Consider the following 22870-nt stretch of genomic DNA (forward strand, 5'->3'; position numbering starts at 1 on the left):
TATTCTGTTCAGCGGAACCGGAGAAAAGGTCCCCTCAAAGGTGCCTCCCATGAAGTTATGTGTTAGAATGTCCCATGATGTTAGAATATCGGGCAGTTCAGTACTAATGTAACAAACAGAGACGCAGAAGCACACACGACAGGACTCACTCTCAATTCATGGTTTGTTTATACGGCGAAAAACCTTCCCAGCTACAGGGTAATGGCAAAAGCAGGCGAGCGCTGACTTGCATAACCCCCAGCTGTACAGTTACACCAATCTACTCCCAATCATCATTATTGTACAGTTACACCCACGTGCTAAGCTTCACTAGAAATCGGACTCTCCTATCAGCAGTATTTTTCAGCCAGCCGCGGCAGTATTGTGCGCTATAACTTCGCGTTCGAGAGCTTATTGAGTGGAAGTGACGGCGCAGGTGGTTGAGCGACGTAGGGTTTGTTACTATTTTCTGATAGGTGTGAAGGTTTTCCTCATACTAATTTATAGCTTCAATGGGTAGTAGTCCAGCACCTGTCCTGTATGCCTTCTGCGTCTGTTTTTGTCGCTTCTTTTCTTCTCTGATCATGTTAACACTATTTAATTCCCTTCTCATCTGAGCCGGTGCACACCTCTCGTCTACACTATTAAAAAAAAAAGTGTACTTTAACTCCTTTCCTTGCCACATATATAACACCCTTTTGGAGAGTACAATTACGCTCAAAAGGGTGTCTCCTCACTCCCTCAAGGGAGTAGCATAACACCTTCTCCCTGCCGGGGAGTAATATTACTCTCCAGTAAGTATAAAAGTGTTATGCTACTCCCTTGAGGGAGTGAGGAGACACCCTTTTGAGCGTAATTGTACTCTCCAAAAGGGTGTTATATATGTGGCAAAAAAAGTACACCCTTTTTTTTAAGAGTGTAAACGGTTTCAACGACGGGCGATGTCGTGAACGCCTACAACCACACAAACAGGGTTGTTGTTCTATTAGTCTGACGGCTGATGTGGCGGCAGCACCCACGGCAAACACCCAGACAACGACGTCAGTGCCGGGATTCGAACCCAGGTTAACTCCCATTCTCGTCGTGAAAGGCGACGCAAACGTGAGCATCTGTAAAAAAACTGCCATCGATGTTCGCCACCAAAGCGACTGATAAGACGGAGACCCTACGTGACAACACGAGTTCTCTCGTCCTGGACTGCCCATCAATCTTTCTCCCGGCATCGACTTCTCGATACCCGGCCAATCCTTCTTTCTCAATGAGGAATTTATGTCCTGCGTTTTCAGCGATAACAACCTCCTAGTTAAAGTGCAATGTTCTGCCGCGTCGACACCCTTTTCTTTTTCCTTTTTTTAAACAGTTGTCAAAGTTAAAAAGGAAACAGAAATGGTGTAACGCCTTCTACTCGTTTTCTTTTCTTTTTTTATATTTCTTTTCCTTTTTCGTTCTTCCACAATACGAACATTTCGTTTTCTTCTTTTCTTTTAAGCAAGAGATAAGTTACCATTCTAGCCCGATTCGTTTCATTCCTAAGATTTATATCGAACTGAATCGAATCGTTAAGGGCGCTTGGGAAGATATCTTTTTCTTTAGCGTGACACGTTATCAAGAGCTGAATAACGAAGCATATTACTATTAGTTCTGTACTGAAACTCGAAAAGTGTACAGCATAACAAATTTCAGAATTGCTCGTGCTAGGACTTCATCATTGTTTTTCCTTATTTCGCGTTACCACCACGAAGCGACTATGGCTATGAGTGGTGTACAGCCGTCGGCAGCAGACGGGGAGAAGACAGCGGAGTTAGTAAGTATTCTGGGCCGGCTTCAGGGGAACTGTGATGGCATGAGTCTTGAAAGCTTGCCCTGGGAACAACCCAATGCGATGGCACAGCCAGTGGTAGGATTCCAACATACCACCTTCGAGTTCTTTGGCATGACCTTGGATCCTCCACAAACGAGCGGATGCTTAAATGAATTAAATGAAAAAAGGAATGAAATTATACTTGGACGAGCACTCTGCGGTAATTTACTAATAGTGAGAGACTTATAGCATAACATAGCGTAAGGTATGGCACAAGTTACACTTATGCCCTCCTGTCTTTAGCTTCGCAAGCGGAACAGCAGTATGAAGAGTCTTACACGTACATTGCGAAATACGAGCAAGGAACGCGCCCTTCATAGCTTATGTGCGTCTCACTCGCAAACCGGCACGTCAAAGTCTCCGAATATCTTCAACTCATACAACGTAGCGAGCAAAATATACAACGCGTACAGCGTGACGCAGGCGACACCTATCCGAAAGTCGAGCTTCCACCGGAAGAGCACCAGCAGCAGGTACAGAGCGACCACGGTGGTCAGCAACGCCGCGGCGCTGAAGGACACGCCGGAACTGCTGATCAGTACCCTGAGGTCGACGGAAAACAAGCCAGCTTTCACGAGCCACGGGAGTCCGAGGCAAAAGAGGATGTCGAAGATGTTTCCGCCAATGAGGTTGCAGAGCGCCATATTGCCGAGACCTGGAAATGAAACGTCAGCTTCAGCGTGGGTGAACACGGAAATACCATGTGCCGGAACGTGCAGGAAAATAAGTCTGCGCAACGTCAAAAGCAGGCGACGAGACACACAGCATGGACTCGTGGACAGCATGGACATGGACGAGACACACAGCAGGAAATACCATAGACTCGTAATCCTGTCACGGGTTTAGCCACTCTTGAGCGAACTATTATTGTTGCCATTACGAACTACTGACACGAGAATACAGTGGGTTGTGGTTACCATGGAGTAAAGTAGGAGAGAAGGCTTTCTATTCCACGGAAAAGTTAACCTGGTATTGGAGGCCTAGATGCATGACGTCAGCACGTCACCGCTAGTTTACCAGCTTCGATTTTACAGCTATCTTAGCCATTCAGGAAAGAAGACAATCAGGTGCCCAAGGGTTACCGTTCTTGGCGACGATGATACTGCCAATGGCTTCCGGCATGCTCGTTCCAATAGCCAGGAGGGTGAATCCCGATATTGTGTCCGGTATCTCGAAAGTCTTACCTTCGAATAGTGAAAAAAAAGCATCTATCACTTCACAGGCATGCTCCAGTTATACTTGAATATACATACCACACACAAAAAAGAGCGTGGTTTCAAATTTATTACCCAAATTTAACTTCAAGTTCAATACCTTTATTTCCGTCGGCCCATTCTTTACAAAGGTGAGTACCGTAGTTAATCGGACATTGAGTGGAATTTGACCCCACATGCTGTGATTTCTGGTCAGAGATGCCATGCTACGCGATGCTAGCTACTTAGTCATCAACACAATACGCGTCGAACAAGTGCACAAGGACACGCGTTCGCATAAAATTTCATTTTATATACCCTTCCATATCAATTGCATTTGTACTTCAAATAGTCACACGCCTCTATAGACTTTAAACCTCCATCGTTGCGCTGAACTTCCATCACATGCCTCCAAGCTTAACGTCCATCTATCCGTAGACGCGGCAAGACACGTTCCACTTCCCGCATGCCTGATTGAACTCGTATCATGATCATAAGTCCAATACTGATTTCCAAAGGAACCGTGACACAAGTGCAGCATTACATTGCCCGTACTTCCATTGAAATGTAGACAAGACTCCCCATGACGTATTTCACCCCTTCCTGTCAACTCCCATGTCTGGTTAGGATTCATATCATCACAGTCAAGTGCCTCTATCGGCACTCCTGGGAGATGATGTTCGATGCACCGGTCTTCCTCGAAGTTTCGTATCTGTCCCGACGCTACGGGCAGTCCTGGAATGGACAACTCTGGGTAGATAGTGTCTAGGTACCACCGAAAAGACTTGCAGTTGAGCTTGCTGCGGAGCGCCTTGCGAGGTGCAACGTCTCTAAGATGGATCGCGACGCCCTCCGGGATCCGTTCGTAAAAATATTTTGCGTAGTCGTCCATCCAGACTTGGGCCAGCCGGATGGAGTTCCGCACGGATTCGTTGTGTTGCGGATATGGAGTGCGTTTACGATAGACGTGTCCTACGTGGGAGCAGGGTACGATTTCCAGGGATCCACCACACATCCATATTTTGAACGAAAGATCCAGGTTTTCTGCTCCCCAGAGGTCAAAGGTATCGTCGTACATGCCTGCGGTGTTCCGAAATGAAAACAGCAATGAAACGAAAGAACTGTACATCGAGGAACAATTATCAGCCTATGACAGTGTCAGCGTCCTCACTAGACTTCTAAGGCGGCAATCTTGCCACAAGTAGAACAGAACTATTTGAAGAACGTGATAAATCGACAAAAAGCAATAAAGTATTCAATCCATAAGCATTGAAGGAGCTTGATAAATGTTAAGGTGTGCAGCATAGCGTCTAACTGAGCAATTTAGAATCGGTCATCCTCTGCTGGTAAAGCAGCTTCGAAGCTAGCAACCCCGACAACCGTCTGCAACAGTGTTGGAACAACAGCAAATATTTTTTTCAACTTGCCTAACTTCTCGAAAAACACCTTGTCTATCGCAAAAACATCTCCAGCCATCGCGGGACTCCTCAATGGTTCCCAGACGAATTTCCTCCTCTTGACTTCGCGTTCAGGCGGTAGATGCCAGTCGAACTGTAGGTTCCAACCGAAGCCACCAACTTGCACTACGTCAGGTTTGCCGGCGAAGTACTCAAAAGTTGTATCGTTAATGACATCAATCACTGGGCAAACGACTGTAGTCGAACTGCGTCCTACACGGTCCAGGAGCGGTTCCAACCAACCATCGGTGCACTCGCAGTGGGAACCTAGAAACGTCACGACGGGTGCGGTAGCGACTGCCGTTCCTGCCATGCGTGCTCGAACCAGTCCCTGACGTTTTCGTAGTCGAAGCATTCGTACTTTCGGAAAATGTGACACGTACTCCTCAAGCTCCCTGCCTAAATGGCCCATGTTCGAGGAGTCATCAACGAGTATGACCTCACGAAGCAAGCGAGGTGGTGATCTGTTCAAGACACTGTGCATGGTTCGAAGTAGTGTGCTCCAGGCCTCGTTGTAGAAGATTATCACTACACTGGTTTCTGGTAGACTCTTTGGATACCTCCGATTTTTGCAGGCAGGATGCCGCGGGTCTGGTAGACTTCGGAACACAGAGATTTTGTTGCTGACAAATTCATTGAACGCGTGCAAGTCCCAGCCTTCCTTCACAGACTCCTTTTCCTCGAGTGTCAGATTCACGAGATGCACCGGTTGGCCCATTTCCCCTGGAACTCCTGTGCGATGTTGGTTATGTCTTTCCGTTAGCGTTGCATGCGTTTCTCCGAATTTGTCTCTGCTGTCTCCAACACGTGCAGTTACCGTGTTTGACATCGGCGTGGTAACGGTTTTCTTGCTTGATACCTGGAGGTAGTGGTGCTTCTGCAGAGCGGACAAGCGTGGGCGTTCTTTGTACGAAGTGAACGTAGCTGAAGAAATTAAGTACGCTGCTACGAGAAATAGGAAAAGCACCACAAAGTAACGATGCCTCATACTACAAGAACAACAGCGACGACTTCTTCTTCTTTCATCATATGTGCCACGGTCACGCCCCAGAAGGGCGAAGAAGTCTGAACCTGAATTATTCAGCTTTAGTATGTCCCAAATGCAATTGCCTGAGAAACATGAGTCAACCTCTGCATATCTCAGATCCAATTGCCTGACAAGCATGAGTAAACCTCATGAGCATGAGTGTATTCATCAACATCAACATCATGAGTAAACAGGATCATCATCATCATCATTAGCGTGTCCCAGATCAACGCCTCCCAGATGCAATTGCCTCTGCAGTTGTGATGGGACTGCTTGCCGTAGTCAGCCACGCTCAGTCGGGCAACGTCAAGACTATCACAGGGGAGGATCTTGCCTCCTGGGCCGACTTCGGCACAGCCGGCGCCCGGATTCGAGCCCAGGTCACCTCCCAGTCGCCTCACAACAAACAGTCAACCTGAGCGTGCCCCAACTGTAGCTGCCTAACCGCCACGAGTCGGTGTTAGCGCCTCCTAGATGCTAGATCCTTGCTTGTGCACCTGTGCCACGGCTGAACCACTGAATGGCAATGGCTGTTCCGACAAGACGGAAAGAATATCAACTTCTTGCAGTATGTACCTCTGCAAAGCACGACGTATAGCGAAATTAGTACTAGTTGCACTTTGAGCCCTCCTCCTCGACCGGCTTCGTCCTATCTACTGTAGACATCTTTAGCCAGCGTCACAGCTCCGAGTCACGTCCACGTACAAGGGTGTTCGCATTATGCAATTGAGTTAGGCAGCGCATGACCTGGAAAGTAGTTATGCCACTTTTTCTTCTTTTTTTTCTTTTTTTTTTAGCTAGCGGAACCATGCGTGCTTTAAATAGCGGGGGAGGGCTTTTGATGCTCAGAAAAGGCTGTTCGCCGCATATTGATCACCAACTTTGGCCGCTTCTCTGAACCGGATGCATACGAATGCGAGGGAGGGAATTTAAACGATATGTTTGTAAATAAACGACACGACGATAGGTCATGCTCCACATTGCAGCAGTGAAAACGCTCTTGTTCTCGAGAAATAGATAATAGCCAATAGTGCGATAGGGCAGGTTATGCCATCCCAGCTCGACATTAAAAGTCAGAGAACAGCAATGTAGGTAGCAGAATAGGCAATCCTGCTGGTTTGAACTTCCTTGAGTACGAGGGCATGCAAAGAGACGCACTATACACTATACCATTTAAACGTAGCTTAGTAGTGGGCATAGAGGAACCCTTTCCGTTTTTGACCCCCATGTGACTCAGACACACATAATGGATGTTGGACAGTACCAAATAAAGCAGTAATGATTATCCTTCCTCAAATCAATTTCAGAACCTATCTATGCTACGCATCCTAAAGCAAGAAGCACAGCGATACGGTAGTACTGCTATGATCAATCATAGACCACTGAGGTACACTCTAATATGTAGCATATCTTACTGATGACAGTGACCATCCAGACGCTGATGTAAGACAGGCATCCGATCCAGACGATGGAAAGGAGGAAAGTGAGTGGAAAGCACAGCTTCCATCCCACTTTGGAACAGTCCGGAATGGTAAAGTGCATGAGGAACAAACCCGGCCAGATGAAGAGCCACCAGGCCTGCTTCAAGGGTCCTCCACTGGGCCTCTTCCATGCGTTCAACCGGAACTCTGCTGTCTTCGCTATCAGTAGCACATTAATCAATCAGTCAATCATTCATGCATATGAGCATCATATCTCTTTATAGCTAACTGAAGTTCTAAGTTCCCTACGTCTTCCCAGGGAGGACTTTGTCGGTGTGCGTCCCTTACACCCCGAACGTACCTCCGTTTACAGATTCGGCGGAGTCTTCCAAACTTGAAGGTGGCGAACATCCTTGCTCTTGGTCCTGAAATTGGAGGGATCTTACTCATATCAATATAATTTTGTTTGTTTATAAGAAAAAGAGAGCTTTAAAAATAATTTTGTTTTCAGCAGCGTCATAGTACGCTGCAGAAAAGGAGCGCAGGATGTGCTCTCGTGTACTTCTCATGTGTTTCTTATCTCTCTCTCTTATACCCGTGTACAGGGAGGTTCATCAGTGGTGTCCTCACTAGCTTTGGCTGTAGATTTACGCACGAGCAGCGTTGATGACTGTAGCGCGTGCCAGAAGCGCTAGCGAAGCTACGGAGGACAGCACTGAGGAGTTTCTTTCTTTTATGATCTAGGTATTGCCTTCTCATTGTTTTTTATTAAATTTTGTGAGAGTTTTCCAGGTTATTTATGCCAGTCAGAACTGCGACACCGCGAAACACTTTTGTACTTGGTGTTCACCCGTTCAAGAAACCCAAGGCACCATCACAGCCTACATGAAAGGCACTGACACGAGGAGTGGTGGAATAAGAGCAGTATGTGACATACTCGGTATGTATTTACGTCGCATCTAGGTATTGGAACTGAATTACAAAGCAAGTATGGCGTTCCAAGGACTGACCTTTGCAGACTTGTGGCTGGTGTTCAACAACAGAGGCGTCGTCTCGTCTGGTTGCTTGGCAACATGAAAGTGGTGCAGTCTCTCAGAGACCTTTTGCGTGCAATCCTAACCGACAGGACAAAAGGCATAAGAGCGAAACCCTATACATGCGAAGTCCTTGTAATCATTGAGAATGCCCACAACCAAAGTTGCTTGCGTAAAGGGGAGCATATATTTATTAGAACAAAGAAAAAAAGAGGGAGGAAATGCATAAAGGCTGTATAAGTGAAACAACGGAAAGCATTAACAGAAGCGTGTGTAAACCAATTACTCCAGATCATAGTAGTAACCACCATCGGCGACACATTAAATTATTTCAACCACCCACTTCTCATTTTCCTCACCCTTGATCATAGAATATTGCTGATAAAAACATAATAATTCTCGTAGTGTCAGCAACAGAATGTGATATCACCGGGGCTTATAGCCATCGAAAGGAATGCATGTTACTTCTAGTGAATAAAATCAACGATTGTAACGTCCTCGGAATATATGAACACAGCTCGAAGGACAGGTTGAACTGCTTATGGCTACCACTTGCCTTTTTCTGAGCCCAGCTCGGAGAGGTTACATTGAAGTACATGAAGAATAAATACAGAATGAACATGATGATCATGACGAGGGCTTCCCACCTAGAAGAGAAAGAACAAAAGAGAAGACTTATTATATTTTTTGTTTGTTTTATTTAAAGTGATGTTGATGTAGTTCCCAGGCATGTTCATTCCATATATTCCCGACTCTTTTGTCGCTCCCATTAAATGGAGATGATGCCGTTGCGATTTTCCCTTCCATATCGCCGGCAGACACTTTATTTCTTACCACTCCACAGCGTTGTCCCAGACAAAGATAACCAGGACGAGTACAGTGAGTCCGTACATGGAACAATCCCTGGTCACGGGATACCAGTCGATGGGAAGGGCCTATGGAAACGCATAACACTTTAAGCGTCTGTATACATCCATAAACCGTACATTAAAGGCGGAAAGTGACAAACGAGCCACTGGCATAACAGACAGCGAAAAAAAAAGCTTCTATAGTGGTGTTCAACCTAAGAACGGTATCTCGGGTGCTCAGGTGCTTCTTACAGGTGCTTACAGGTCTTACAGGTGCTTCTTACAGGTGCTTACAGGTCTTACAGGTGTTCTTACAGGTCTTACAGGAGTTATGGCAGTTTTGGTCGAACGTATAAGATGACCCAAAGAAATTACATATACAACGTTTAGGACACCATGTTGTCTTCTGGTGTTGGTGGTTAAAGAAAAAGGAGAAAGAGAGGCACCCGCCATGCTGTTCTTAGCTTGAACATAGTCATAGATGCTAGTGTAAATGGAAGTAACGATATTTTGTTTTACTTTCAGAAACGCCAGCTACACAGTTTTTGACGCGACAGGTTTATAAAGCCGACCAACGCCGACAGCCGTGCGAGTCCGTTTAACAGTTGTAGAGAGAGAATATCAGAAAAACAGGAGAAGAGGCTGAAGATGAGATGAAGAGAGGACAGCAGGAAAGAGCGGGGGACAGGGGTGTTAGTATACGCGTCCTGGGCCGACTTTATGGGGAAGAGTGTCGGAGAAGCAAGGGAAAACTTGAGACAGCACAGCCGGTGGTCAGATTCGAACCAACCACCTTTCAGTCTTCTGCATGACCTTGGAGCTCATCATCAACGAATGGACGCTCAATTCACTCCAGTACTTTTTGTGGGCGTGTTTCCATGCAGTGTTTACTCCAGTGCTAGGGTCGCTGAGTACGCTACGATAGTATACTATCGTAGCGTACTCAATGACCAGTACAGTGACTCAGTACAATAGGGGTGGACGGGTAGGTGGAAAGGCCTTGAACAGACTCGTGAAACTCAAGAACATTGATAAAACACATACCCTCCACCCCTATTGCACTCGACTTTCAGTACATTGTGCTGCTTGGGTACGTCCCTGCGCATGAGAGAAAGAAAAGATTGGAGAAAGCACGTGACAAAGCGTCTGTCGACTCAGGACTCAGAAGGCAGCCATAAGGGGGCATTCGCAGACGGGCCACAACACTATGGTGAAAATGAAGCAAAGTGGACCTCACGTGCAGTTGTCGTGGTACCTTTTCGAGAGCGATCCAATGAGACCGTTCTAGGTGCACGAGGGGAAACGGATAAGCTGACGGGCTGCGCGAAGGGGTGACCCACTTGCGCAGCGTATAGCTTCAGAGTACTGCAACGGCAAGTTCTACGCCAGGGGGCGCTTTGTGGGGACGCCATATTGGATCCGTTAAGTTCGCTATGGTAATGACGGGTCTCGTCTGTAGACCACGCTTTTGCATCTTCCTTGACGACAATGGATCAAGGCCGTCTAGACAAAATCGCACGTGCTGTTACGGTCAACGCGATGCAATTCGTGATGTGGAATAAGTAGCATGCGGTCGTTTTGCCTGGGCGGAAGGTTCCTCCTGTTTTCAACAAATCAGGGTCACTAGCGATGATAGTTGGCTATAGGATCGTGCTATGCGGTGAAGTTGATTTTAAAAAGCGTGTGGTTCCCCTGGTGTGTCAACAAAATGTCGCCGAGTTGCAGATTTTGTCCAATGGGAGAGCGGCGCTTTCAATGTTGCCAGACGGCTGTCAGCATAGTGCCGGGAAAAGGAATGCAATACTCTGAGCGGAGCTATTCAGAGACTCTATCGAGCGCTACTCGTTTCTTCCTCGAGGAAAGCTTGCATTTGAATTTTCATAGCTATGAATTCTATAGTTAAGAAGATTCTTAGCTAAGGTTATTTCACACCAGCTATCTCGTTTCTTCTTGCTTCATTTGAATGCCTTTCTGCACTGACCTCAGCCCAAACCATGAGTCCGATGATACCGCAAACTCCCACGACGTTGAAGACGGCAGATCCGAGGACAGTGCTAACACCGATGTCACCACCGGCTACGAATGAACCTACGAACAAAGTTCGCACCAGTCGGTCATCAATTATTGTATATTTTATGAGCTCAATTCTGTCTTCAATTAGTCAGAGTTGCTTGTGAACTTTGTAACTTGCATGATACCAATCGGACGTCAAGAGCAATTAAGATGGCAAATTTAAACGCGAACAGACATTAGGGAGTTTTAGTACATCGGAAGAACTCTACGAAAACGATACGATAAAGGAAGCTATCAAATCCAAGATTAACAATGTGATGTCATCCGATTTAAAGAAACAGGGCGATTGGCGTATCACGTTTCCAGAACCGTTATCGCGAGCACCTTCCGTTCTACTAAAACTCTCTATTATCCAAGCAGCACAACATCTTGGCCCAATATTGGGCCAATATTGGACTAATATTGGTCCAAGATTGGACCAGTATTGGACCAAGATTGGACCAGTATTGGACCAAGATTGGACCAATAGTGGACCAAGGTTGAGTCCACCCATCCCATCTCATCCCAATCTTGGTCCATTATTGGTCCAATCTTGGTCCAATATTAGTCCACTATTGGTCCAGTATTGGGCCGACGTTGCCAATATTGGTTCAATATTGGGCCAAGATGTTGTGCTGCTTGCGTAGGCTGTTCTAGCAAACCATTGGTAACGTTGTCGTGCCTATCGGAACCGATCGCAGTCGTGTGTGACTCCGAATCTTATCCACTGATTGGTTCCGGTTGATACGGTTCGAGGCAAGCAACGTTATCAACGGTTTGCTAAAGCTCTCTATTATCTAACAGTTTCGTTTGACTGTGTACAAGCACTTACCGAAGACTGAAGAAAACAATTCCGGCGCCGATGTTCCCATTGCCATGAATGTTGCGCCTGCAACGTCCGTGGGAACTTTGAAGTCTGCCAATAATGAATATGACGTCGTAAATACGTGAATACAGCCTGATATGCCGCTAGAATCGGAACTATTCGAGAAGACGTTCACGAAAGCAAGAGGAACTGTCACTTTACCCCCGAGCTCCCCATAATCACCCATAGTCAGGGGGAGGTGTGACACTGTCCAGTATGAACACCGCGAAGCAGCTGCGGACATGAGAAATGCACAGTTGGAGAGAGGGAGCATGAGACAGGGGAAGAGTGTTAGTATGCCTCATGGACCGGCTTCGTGCGGAACGGTTGCGATATTTGTCTTGGGAAGTCAGCAGTAAAGTCGGTGGAAAGATTCGAACCCACCACCTGCGGGCCTTTAGTGTGACTATGGAGCTGCCACGAACACATGTGTGCTGTAGTCATGACAGTCAAAATAGTCTTGAAAGCACACGCGTGCTAAAGAACCATGCAACGCCGAAGAATAATAGTGCGCAACGCGCGGACAATATGTATACAGGATGATTTCTCACGTGGACTATGTACACCGCTGAATAAGGAAAACAAATACGCTCGAACGTATGCGAGTGCAGAATGTACAAAACCTTTATGCGTGTGCGTACTTGTGCACATATGGCGTGCAAACAAGAAAATGACAATACAACAATAACAAAACTCTATCAAGCATACAGCAACGCGATCTAACAACAACAAATAGATCGGGATGCCGAACGAGATAGACACAACCTAATCAATCGATCGTACGTCTTATTATTAATTTAAGCACTCAGAATCGCAGCTGCTGGTACGTAAGTCAAAGTTCGCGAAGGCAAGCATCAAACTAATAACGTATACGTAACTGCTACTCTATCGTTACTTCAAAAATAGAACATGAATGCAATCGAGCTCTGTATGTTCGAATGGGTCCGTTTTCGCTCCGTTAAAAACGTGGTCGAGAAAAACCCTAATATGAAATGGGCCCAACCGGACGCCGCTATTGGACACTGTCCCCTAAAAGCGAGACGATAGATTATATCGGGGAGCATTGAACCGTAGAATTCATCACCCTGAAGCAGCGAGCAAATCTGCACAAGGTCAACGAAACGGAAAACATCCTTTGACGCACAAACAAGCTTCCACGCGCTTCGACGAAGAACCCGCGGGGTTTCGTAAAATCCCGAGTTCACTTCATTTTGATGCCGCGTGCAACCCGTTTCCCCCCGACGAATACATTCAGAATCTAATAAAAACTTTTTTTTTCTTCCTCGGGAGCACGAAGCAGAGCAATATCCTGTATCCCATTTGTCTGCAACCAGGAGCGAGGACGTGCACGGCCTTCTGCCAGTATATCGTGTAAGTTAATCTGCATGTTCTCGCACAGTATAGACTCTTTACGTTTGATGTTCCATAGTCGATATATTGCTCTCTTCCTTTGAGAAGGTCGCATCGGCGTTATATCCCATACATGTGCATAACATGCGATGTACGCAAGGTAGGGACATCGTAAACAGCAAGTACGCAACAGAGGGAAATGTCATTATACAGAACTGGAGCTCATTTCGTTTAGCCGTAGCAGTCTATACGTTCGTGCTTACTGATGGTACATGCTCGTTCCAACAGATCATGTTATAATCGGATATGTATAGAACAGACAGGCTTCGGCTGCACCGTCCTCTTTCTTCTTGTTACTCCTTCAGATGTTATAGATCGAAGCAAAGAGACAATGTCGCAATGTGCTTCCTATGGCAAGCACAATAGTAATCCACTCCGACTGCCTACTGCGCCAGCGTTCCTTTCATTTTCTCTTTTCTTTTCTTTTTCTTTTTTTCCGGAGTTATTCTTAGACGAAGGCCAGCATAGCTCCCCTCTCAACAAAGTCCGCCCGAGGAGCCGTGGACCTTTTTGAGCAACACTTTGCAATCAGTCGGACCGCTGGCATCTCGGCGACCAAACCACCACCAGGGCATCGACAACACTACCACGATACCGTTAAAATGATGTTGTGGAAACTAACATTGGATCATAGGAATAAGAAACAGCAACTTACAGCCAGCCATGATTTCGAGAGCAGGGACGAAGTAGACCTGGCAGACAGTGGCCATGAGGGCCAGGGCATACACCAGGCCAATCATGTGTAGGATGATGGCACCCTTCTGACGCTGCTGCTCCGTGAACAGGTCTGTCGGAAACTCGCCTGCAGACTTTTCCATGCAGTTGCCCGTTGCAGGAGCTGCAGTGGCAATCATCAACAGAGTAAGCAGATTGCAGTCTTTCCCTTTATCATTACTCCTCCTCAAAGGGACCGAGAATTCTATCACGAACCTTCAGAAATTGTAAGCGCTTCGAGAGTTTATAACTTGCAGGCCTCGGATGCATAATACAAAGCGATGAGCTCAAATGTCGAGAGTTTAGCTAGGTAGTCCTGAAAGTTTTGCCATGCCGACGAAGAAGAATCTGCTCCACTAACGGGGATTATGTTTTTCGAAGAAAAAAGAAAGGAAAGGTTAGTCATGCACAGAGCCGACTTGCTGCTATTCCAAAGAAAAAAGAAAGAAGAAAAAGAACTGCAGTTCTATACATGTGTAGCATATCAAGTGTTCGTCGTTTTTTGTCCACCAGTAAGGGCTGTATTTTTGAAAGATCACGGACTCCACACCCTGTCTCGACTCCAATGAGTGGAGGAAGCAAGCGGTCTTCCGCTTCTAGGAAGCACCGGGACTACGGCGTAGTGTTCCAACGTTGCATGAGTGTTGCAACGTGCATGAGGAAATCATGCACGTTGCATGATTTCCTCCGCTCGGGAACGTTTCGAATCGACGTCCACTCAGGGAGGAGCAGCTCAAGTGGAGCTTCGAGTCAAGGTTCGTTTAAGAATACGGCCCGAAGTGCATGAAATACCCCGTCGGCAACATCAAGAAGACCTTACGTACACACGACCTCCACAGCAGCTTCGAGGGCCTCGACACGTTAACGGGCATAAAAACACGTCCTTTCCAACTGATAACCCAAATGCGACAGAAATAGTAGTCGGGATTGATAAGAAGGCGTCGAACGTCTTCTTCTTGTAAATATCCCTGACTTCAGATTGGCTATTGAAGACCTGATATTTGAAAGTCAACTATAACAGTGCAAGAGCATAGGTTGATGTGAGCATCCTTCCTATCTTCCAAGTCATATCTTGCCTTTAAAACCTCGCCGGCTACGTGTCTTATCACTGCCTTTGATCCATGTGTACCTCTTATTATGAACTATCGCAGCGCCTGTTCCATATACAGTGTTTCTCTTTCTGAAGAGGTTCTTTGTGTCAGTCAAGGTGCATCCTGAAGCAGCGTGTTAGATAATACCGTAAAGAAGTGGGAAGTTTTCCGCAGTTCGATGATGAAAACACAACAGAGGGACAGAGCGCGTTTCTAGCGTTCCTGGATGGCAGGCGGTGGGTTATTCCGTCAGCGGCAGAAAACCCCACGTTTTACTTTGTTTCGTTCTTTTTTTTTTCTAGTAACGACCCTGTTATAGACAGGGGCAACGTGAAGTAATGTCAGAATCTGACCCATTCCTATACGATCAGCCCTTGAGCCCCTGTAATGCCTGGAGGTTTGCCACCTTATGAGGAAAATCCCGAACAACGGAATGTTAAGGCGCAAACGCTTATCTTATCAGTAAAAGGCAACGGACTTATCAGTGGATCACTTGCTTTCGCACAGCTTCAGTAGGTTGCCAGTACATTGCCCTGTTTCAGATGAAAGAAGCGTTTGCTGTGCACAATGGCAGACAAGGAGCTTGCATTGACCGACGTTTCACGTCTTCAAGTAGCTACAAATGAGGATATCATATTGGAAAAAGTGCCATCTGGCGGCTCTTGGAACGGAACACGAGGGATCACTGATAAATTGTGCGGTGAAAGATGCTTATCGTGTACGTGTGTGTTAGCACCACGATGTGACTACGGCTATGACTGGTTAGCAGGCTTCGATAATGCTATCGAAGTACTATAGTACTATATCGACCCCCAGACCCAAAGTGACGTAACCAAATTAGACAAAAAAACAAAGATTGGCTGCTCGATTTATTTTTAACAGATGTAATAGGCATTGCTCTCCATCACAAATAATCATCAATCATCACAAATACAATAGGCATTGCTCTCGATCACAAATAATGTCATATGCTAATTTACCAGAATTGGCTCAACGTAATAAGTGGGCTAGACTTAAGTTTATGTAGTACCTACCGTACAACCACAAGCTAGGCATGTACACCCGACCAGTAGTATACCAGTACTTACACCAGACGTAACGCGAGACGTTCATCTTTACACGACGTAAACATGAACTTAAAATAACGCCCATATATGCTCGTACTAACAGGTTCAAGAGCTCATTTCATCTATACGTAACTGATATTAATTTGTACTTGCGTCACCAGTTTTTTTTTCTGTATTTGTTATTTCGTGTATATTTTCGTGTGTATTTGTACAGCGAATACAGTCCAAGTGGCCTGCAGTATTGTGCGAATAAATAAATAATAATTTAATGAACAGGCGTGAACAGATGTGGAGAGGTACAGAGGAGAGTGTGGGTGATGGTCCGTCATGGAGTAGACGGATCTACAGTTGTGGATCCACATTTCTTCTCATATGTGGATCCACTATTCCAGTGGGGTGACGGGATACACAATTGCCACGCCGCTGGTCGTAAATGTTTATGAGCTGCGTTGCTGCGACCGAATCTCGCCCTTGATAGTGGACAATTCCTTCCCTCACTCTTCGATCCTTGCTCCCGCTTCCGCGATGTTTTTTCTCCCTTCTCTTTCTGTCGCCATGCTTTATTCATCAATATTAGCTGTTTGTAAGTCAGGGTGATGCCCAGAAATGTCTCATCCATCAGTATACGCGCTGTAAGGCTAGGGACTTCAAAGGTTAGGGATGACGTGTTAAGGGTTCATCGGTGCACCTATGAACCATTAACACGTCATCCCTAGCCCCTGAAGTATCATGCCAATGATGAGGACGGTGCTCAGAAGAAGAAGAAGAAGGACAGTCGCTGTTCAATATATCGGCGGGTCTCGTCCACAGTCACTTCCCTTCGCACCGTTTTAAAGATACTGTAAAGCAGCTGCACTGAAATCTCGCGAGATTTATGTGTAAGATAGTCTGAGCACCCCAATACTCTTACATCAGAATTTTCCTCTCAACAGCACTCGTTTCTTTTAGAAAATTAAAATTGAAAATTACTGTCAACACTGTGCCGAAGTGGTGACCAACTGCGCATTGATCGTCAAGTACAGCGTCCAAACTACACTGCATGCGGACAACACTGGGCTCGACGCGAAAGCGTGCTCATGAGTAGCTGAGGAGCAGCCTAGGTCAAAACAGCAACTTTATTTTTATCTTTGACTACAGCCTAGGTCAGTCGGGAACACAGATTACTGTTGCTTGACGAATTGTGGATTATTTCCCATCAGACGTCGCCCCGAGACGTTTACCTCAATGTTGCTTGCAAATTAAAACTATTAAGTATTCTCTGTCACATTTCTAACTAGTTGCGCAGGGTTTACAAGCAACAAGCTGTTAAACTACGCCGTCGAAATACAGTGCCTGTCGTCTGCTTTATGTACATTAAGAAACTCAAAAGATGACGAATGTTCCACAAGTCGGACATCTACAATGAAGTAATGACAATAGGTACAGCTATAATGACGTGCCTACCTCCATGGCTGCCAGGCAGGACCATAAGAGCCGCCAGGATCACCGCAGGGATGCCGTTCCATCGTCTCCGTCCCGATATGCATGACTGGCTACTGACAGCCATTGTCAGGACAACATTTCCTTGTGGCATCGAGGATATCAAACTTTAGAGAGAGCCGCCGTGCCTGTAAAGCACCAGATCTCGCCCAGTTTTTTCAGCCTCTTTCGAACGACAAAAAAAAGAGAGCTATTCAGATAGACGTCCACAGCGAACGGCAGAGTGCTCACCGATTGATGGAATGCCAATTCAGGGAACCCATTATCTTCTGGCCGGAGCACCGCTCCTTATCAATGGAGTGATATCGCATTAACTGTTGTTGTCTTAACAATGCGTCAAAGCGGTGAAGGAAAAATTGCTATTTGAGTTTTAGATTTGCAGGTCATTACTGTGTTCTGGATGCAACAGAAGGACTGTTATCCTGGGTTGTATAATGGGGTCGTCCAGAAAAAGAAAACATATGAACACGGAGTAATTATCTCAGCGCAGAAAACTTGCAGTTCTAGCTTTTGGAACAGTTCTAGGCTCTGTTCATGCGGAAGCCTCAAGAATTTGCAAATATTTCAAACTTTTGGATACTCGAGCCCTGTATCGACCCCAATATATCGAACACTGGCTCAACTGGAATGTCACCATATAACAAGTTCAAGTGTTTTCCGAAAGAACCCTTAGGTCGGCAAAATTCATCTACAGGCCGACCACTGTGTCACGATCACGAAATAACGTTGTCATAATCCAATGAACGGTTCTGCTTCGTGGAAAGGTTTACTTTCGTTTCCACGCGCGTGCGACAGTACACAGGAAAAACAAAGTAAAATGCATCACGTGAGTGTTTATCTTATCAATGACGGCACACGAACCCTTCATCAAACCGATGTTTCTGAAGGGTTCATGCGTAGTACCTTGTTGATCCGCCGATCAGCCGTCACAAGAGACACTTGTAAGATAATTCACTTCTTCTGACGTTCACTTCTTCTGATAATTCACTTCACTTCAACGTGATAACATCTTTCCTCAAGCGAAAGATTCGACCTGCTTGCATTTTCTCAAGTGGAATTGACCTTTTTCTTTTTTTCTTCTTCTTCTTTTACCAATTTAATCTTTGTAGCGATAGCCCAAGATTCCACGGCGTCGTTAACAGCCGAAGGCCATCGATTCCTGTCTTAGGTTACGTTGACCATCACCGCGATAAACGACCATACGGTAAACTTTCCGCAGTACCGTGTCTTGCTCGCACACTCAAACACTGCTATTCCGTGCGCAACAAGTTTTTATAGTCCTTCCTTCTCTGATAGTATTGTAGTTTTCGTTAAAGTATCGCGGAATATTGAATAATTTCACCAACGTGCGTTATACAATGCGTCTTTTCAGAAAGACTTTTGCCTTGGTGCCCCGAAGCAGGTGCGGACAGATGGAGGGGGAGGGGGTGCAAAAGGAAAGAGTGAGAATGAGAGAGGGTTAGAACGAAAATAAGTAATGATGATGATGTCATCGGCCACCTTCAGGAGGAACATAACCGGTATCTATCTTTCTTGCTCTTTCCCCTCTTGTCATGTGCAAACATATATACTACTCATTTGCTTTCGCATGGAAGTGATTTGGAGTAGCCGGATCCGGATCTCGGACAATTGCTCACCGGCCATTTGCTCAATCCCCGAAGGCTCAAGGCGGAGAAATGCTCACCAACCGTACCATTCAACTGTCATGTTTCGTGGCATAATATAGCAGCGCAATTATTTCGTAAATATATTCGGTGATCGGAAATAAATGAATGACTCAACTCGCCAAATCTAAGTACATTTGATGAGGAGTTTCCTTTCTGAAGCTCGTACATTAGATTAGATTAGATTAGATTAGAAATACAATGAAAAAAATGGAAACGCCGGTCGCACCGGTGCGACCAGCTGTTCCAGGACGCTCGTCCAATCCGCTCGCTGAAGCTCGTTGCAATCCGTGTCTGCAATGTAAACACACACTTAGTACGTAGTACGACAAAGTCATTTGATGCCAATACACACTCTCTCTCTCGGATTCGATGACAGTATAAGTTCCAAAGGAGCAGGAACTGCACGGGAACCCTCGAGAGGAAATAAGAATGTTACAGTGGGCTATAGGGTACTTTGGGCAAGCTTACGCTTGTCCCATCTTACAGTTTGCAATCCGAGGGTACTTTATAATGAGGTGAGCAATTGTCCGGCTTCAGTGTCCGGTGGGAAATTGTCCGCAGCAATTGTCCGCGCCGGAACCAACTTTTTTTTTTCTGTACCTTGCTTTTTTGTCCTGTGTGACACAAAACAAAAATGTTGGGTTGTACATCTTTGATGTACGATGATGTTGATGTATGATGATTGAGCCCGCTAGCTCCTTCCAGTGAAGTATCCGCCCCGTACTGGGTCTTCGTTTTCGCATCTGATAAAATGTTTGACTGGTACGACGCACTTTACTGGCTGAGTCACAGATAATCCAGTCCGATACTGGTAAACAAGCTCAATATGGAATCCATGCACACTTTATCTTATGCAGGTTTCAAACACACAGAACCTAATGAGCACAATGGCTCTGCAATAGGAGCTGTCGTCACCAGATGATTCCACGCGAGCTTTCGCTCTTGTTTGTTATCAAAGTTGCCATTCATCGCCGTGCTTACAATCAATCCCGATATTTCAGTGCCTGATAAAGGGTGCGTTGGAAGTCCGATATCTGATGGCCGCTTTTTAGTTAGTGACGTTATGAATGGTACATTTCCGAAGGCAGGTGAAGGAGGCGTTCCCAGTAAACCGTATCCTGTCCTAGAGTACTCCTGCATTGCTGTTTTATGTCTGCTGCAAAATTTCTTTCTGTGCATCTACGTCAGCTTCGTTTTGACGTTATCTTCAAGGTCGTGCCAAATAGAGGTAGTCGGTTCAAACCCTGTCATCGATTGTGCTGCCTGAGGCCCCTGGTCTTTCTGGCAGACGGTCAAGACAGTCGTCTGCAGTGTCTTCTACGAAGCCATCCCAGGACACGTACTAACGCTCCGTTCCCACTGATCCCTGCTGTTCTGATCGTAGCCGCTGTTGTGCTACCACAGATTCTTTATATATATTCTCCTATTCCCTTATCGTATTATAATGAAATGCAGCCCGTGCTAAATGTCTCCTCCACGAAGAGCCCAACAAACGAAGGGTTCCCTACTGCGAACGCACCTGGTAACGCTCCTGGTAACCAGTATGTCCGCCTCCCTGTATCAGTAGCTCTCAGTAGCGCTGAAGCCCTACGCAAACACAGATTGAACATGTTTCAACGACAAGATGTTTGTCCGCGAAGTGGTGTTTGTCAGTCAGTGGCATCGCGATTACAAGTGAGAGCAAACATGTCGAGACAGGAACCAAAAACGGTCATCGATTCGTCACCCATGACACGAGGAATCGTGGGGATCAGCCCATAATAAAATTTTGCTTCGCCGCTACTTTATTTTGTTTGAATTCCGTCTGGTAGCGCCGCGAAGCAGCTGTGGCATAGAGACACGGAAAGATTAGGGAAAAGGGGTATAGAAGGTCCTGGACAGACATCTGTCTGGACAGTTCGCGGGAAAAATTGGGGAACCCTAATAGCTAGACCTGTTGCTCTGGGCCAGGTGGCGCTAGTGAGCAGCAACGTCAGCGCCCCAAATTATGTAATACACGGTAGTTTAGCAGACGACGCGGCGCTTTCAAATACACGGTCTCGAGTTGTTCGCACTTTTCAAGAAGCACCGCTTTTTCTGTAGATTTCCTACAGGTTTTGTAGCTTTCCTTGGCGCCATACCGTTTGAAGCACCGTGCAAAACCCGCTGATGAAACTACCTACTGTTGGGATTCGTGGCCGTTTGGGCCCGAAAAGGCGCTGCGCGAACTTCACTGCAACAGCCTCATACAGCCCTTCCGGAGGCAAGATTCGAAACCATCACCTCCCTGGCTTTAGCAGGACCACAGAGGCAGGTTTCAATGCGTTAACTTTGTCCCGTCTCTCGTACCAAACCACGACTTACTCCCGAGCGCTTGTTCCGCTTGGAATCATTCAGAGTGCGTTTCGAAGGAAAACAGAGGCACACACTAAGTCTAGACCCCTGTATGAGTGGCCTCTAGCAACAGAAGCAATTATCTTTGCAACTCTAAGCATAACCCACAAACTGCACCGATATAGCCAAGGGTAAGATAAGCTACGCGTTAAGATAAGCAAGTCAGGTTGTACTCTGAACAGTCAACCTCTTACACCTACATCGTTGTTGCCTCGTGGTCCAGAGAAGGCCGAGCATTATACTGTTGTGTGCGCTGACACCTGAGAGTAATGTGCCATATCGGATAATCTACACCCAAGCAGTGGATCATCTGCAGCGACTCCTGTCCTCCCCCCACATGATCACTCGAGGGAGTGACACACACCTCATATACAAAATCCCTACCACTGTCTCCGACGTCAACCAAGCAGGACGCAACGTAGCCTCTCAGTGGGTTCCTTCCCACTGTGGAATCCAAGGGAACGAGGCTGTGCACGAAACAGCCAGAGAAGCGCTTGCAAAGAGAACCCCCAGTGCAATTCCTTTCACAAAAGCCGACGCCAAATCATATATCCGACAACGGACAGCACAACGATCTGTACACCAGTGGGAAGATCCTCAGACTCAATCAGACTGTCTGACTACCTGTCCTCCATTGATCCAGGACTAAATGGTATCATCCCTAGAAACCAACACAGGTCTATTCAAACAGCCGTCCACAGAATTCGCCTGAGACAACTCAGGCGACTCTTCCTCGAATGAGAAGATCAGCATCGCCACTATGCGCAGCGTGTAAGACACGGGAAGATACGCTCCACGTGATCATCCTAGGCCCCACCTTCGAAGAGCACCGAGAAAGACTGGAAGCTGCCCTAAGCAAGCTCGGCTCACGTCCCTTCAGTTTTTGTAAGCTGCTAGGTTCCTGGCCCTGTGCTAAGTTGCAAAGGAAAGCGGAGAAAGCCTTCTCCGCTTTTCTTAAGGAAAGCGGCATCGCAGACCCCTTCTAAGCCTGGACTCATGGCATTCATCCAAGAGTGTCCCACGTTCACGGCTTTTCTCTGGATATCACCACCTACAAGAAATGGAGCTGCAGGCGACATATGAAGACACGACATAGCTCCAGCAAACATCCAGTTAAGAAGAAAAGAACACACTTGAGAACGCGAGGAAGTTTTTATTCCCTGTCAATTATTGCAATGAACGGTGTAGAGAAAATGCTGACAGATGTATGTATGTATGTATTTTCCATATTACCAGTGTACTGTAATACAGTATTAGTAATACACATGTATTAGTATAATACTACGAATGGCTGCGAATGCGTGTTTCGCTGGTGAACCCGGACCGGATTCG

At 46.3% G+C, this 22870-nt stretch overlaps 2 protein-coding genes across 2 annotated transcripts; both read right to left on the minus strand.

The window, feature by feature from the left end:
- Positions 1–1982: 1982 nt before the first annotated feature.
- Positions 1983–17745, minus strand: LOC135367272 (sodium/potassium/calcium exchanger 4-like). The gene is made up of 11 exons (XM_064600460.1): positions 17463–17745; positions 13803–13985; positions 11705–11788; positions 10802–10908; positions 8807–8907; positions 8529–8619; positions 7949–8053; positions 7300–7363; positions 6933–7157; positions 2923–3024; positions 1983–2495 (listed from the first exon to the last, which is right to left on the minus strand). The coding sequence occupies exons 1-11, from the start codon at positions 17590–17592 to the stop codon at positions 2173–2175; spliced, it is 1515 nt and encodes a 504-aa protein (XP_064456530.1). The 5' UTR covers positions 17593–17745; the 3' UTR covers positions 1983–2172.
- LOC135367269 (polypeptide N-acetylgalactosaminyltransferase 5-like) lies at positions 3070–6922 on the minus strand. The gene is made up of 2 exons (XM_064600454.1): positions 4461–6922; positions 3070–4113 (listed from the first exon to the last, which is right to left on the minus strand). The coding sequence occupies exons 1-2, from the start codon at positions 5653–5655 to the stop codon at positions 3386–3388; spliced, it is 1923 nt and encodes a 640-aa protein (XP_064456524.1). The 5' UTR covers positions 5656–6922; the 3' UTR covers positions 3070–3385.
- Positions 17746–22870: the final 5125 nt, after the last annotated feature.

The sequence above is a fragment of the Ornithodoros turicata genome, chromosome 8 (assembly GCF_037126465.1).
Source record: "Ornithodoros turicata isolate Travis chromosome 8, ASM3712646v1, whole genome shotgun sequence".
Taxonomy (NCBI): domain Eukaryota; kingdom Metazoa; phylum Arthropoda; class Arachnida; order Ixodida; family Argasidae; genus Ornithodoros; species Ornithodoros turicata.

Coding starts and splice junctions, on each gene's coding strand:
- LOC135367269 (XM_064600454.1), bottom strand. CDS start 5,655: ATGCTTGTCAGGCAATTGGATCTGAGATATGCAGAGGTTGACTCATGT. Junction 4,114..4,460: donor GGTGTTTTTCGAGAAGTTAG/GCAAGTTGAAAA, acceptor GGAACACCGCAG/GCATGTACGACGATACCTTT.
- LOC135367272 (XM_064600460.1), bottom strand. CDS start 17,592: ATGCCACAAGGAAATGTTGTCCTGACAATGGCTGTCAGTAGCCAGTCA. Junction 10,909..11,704: donor ATTGTTTTCTTCAGTCTTCG/GTAAGTGCTTGT, acceptor CTTTGTTCGTAG/GTTCATTCGTAGCCGGTGGT. Junction 8,620..8,806: donor TGGGACAACGCTGTGGAGTG/GTAAGAAATAAA, acceptor TTTCTCTTCTAG/GTGGGAAGCCCTCGTCATGA.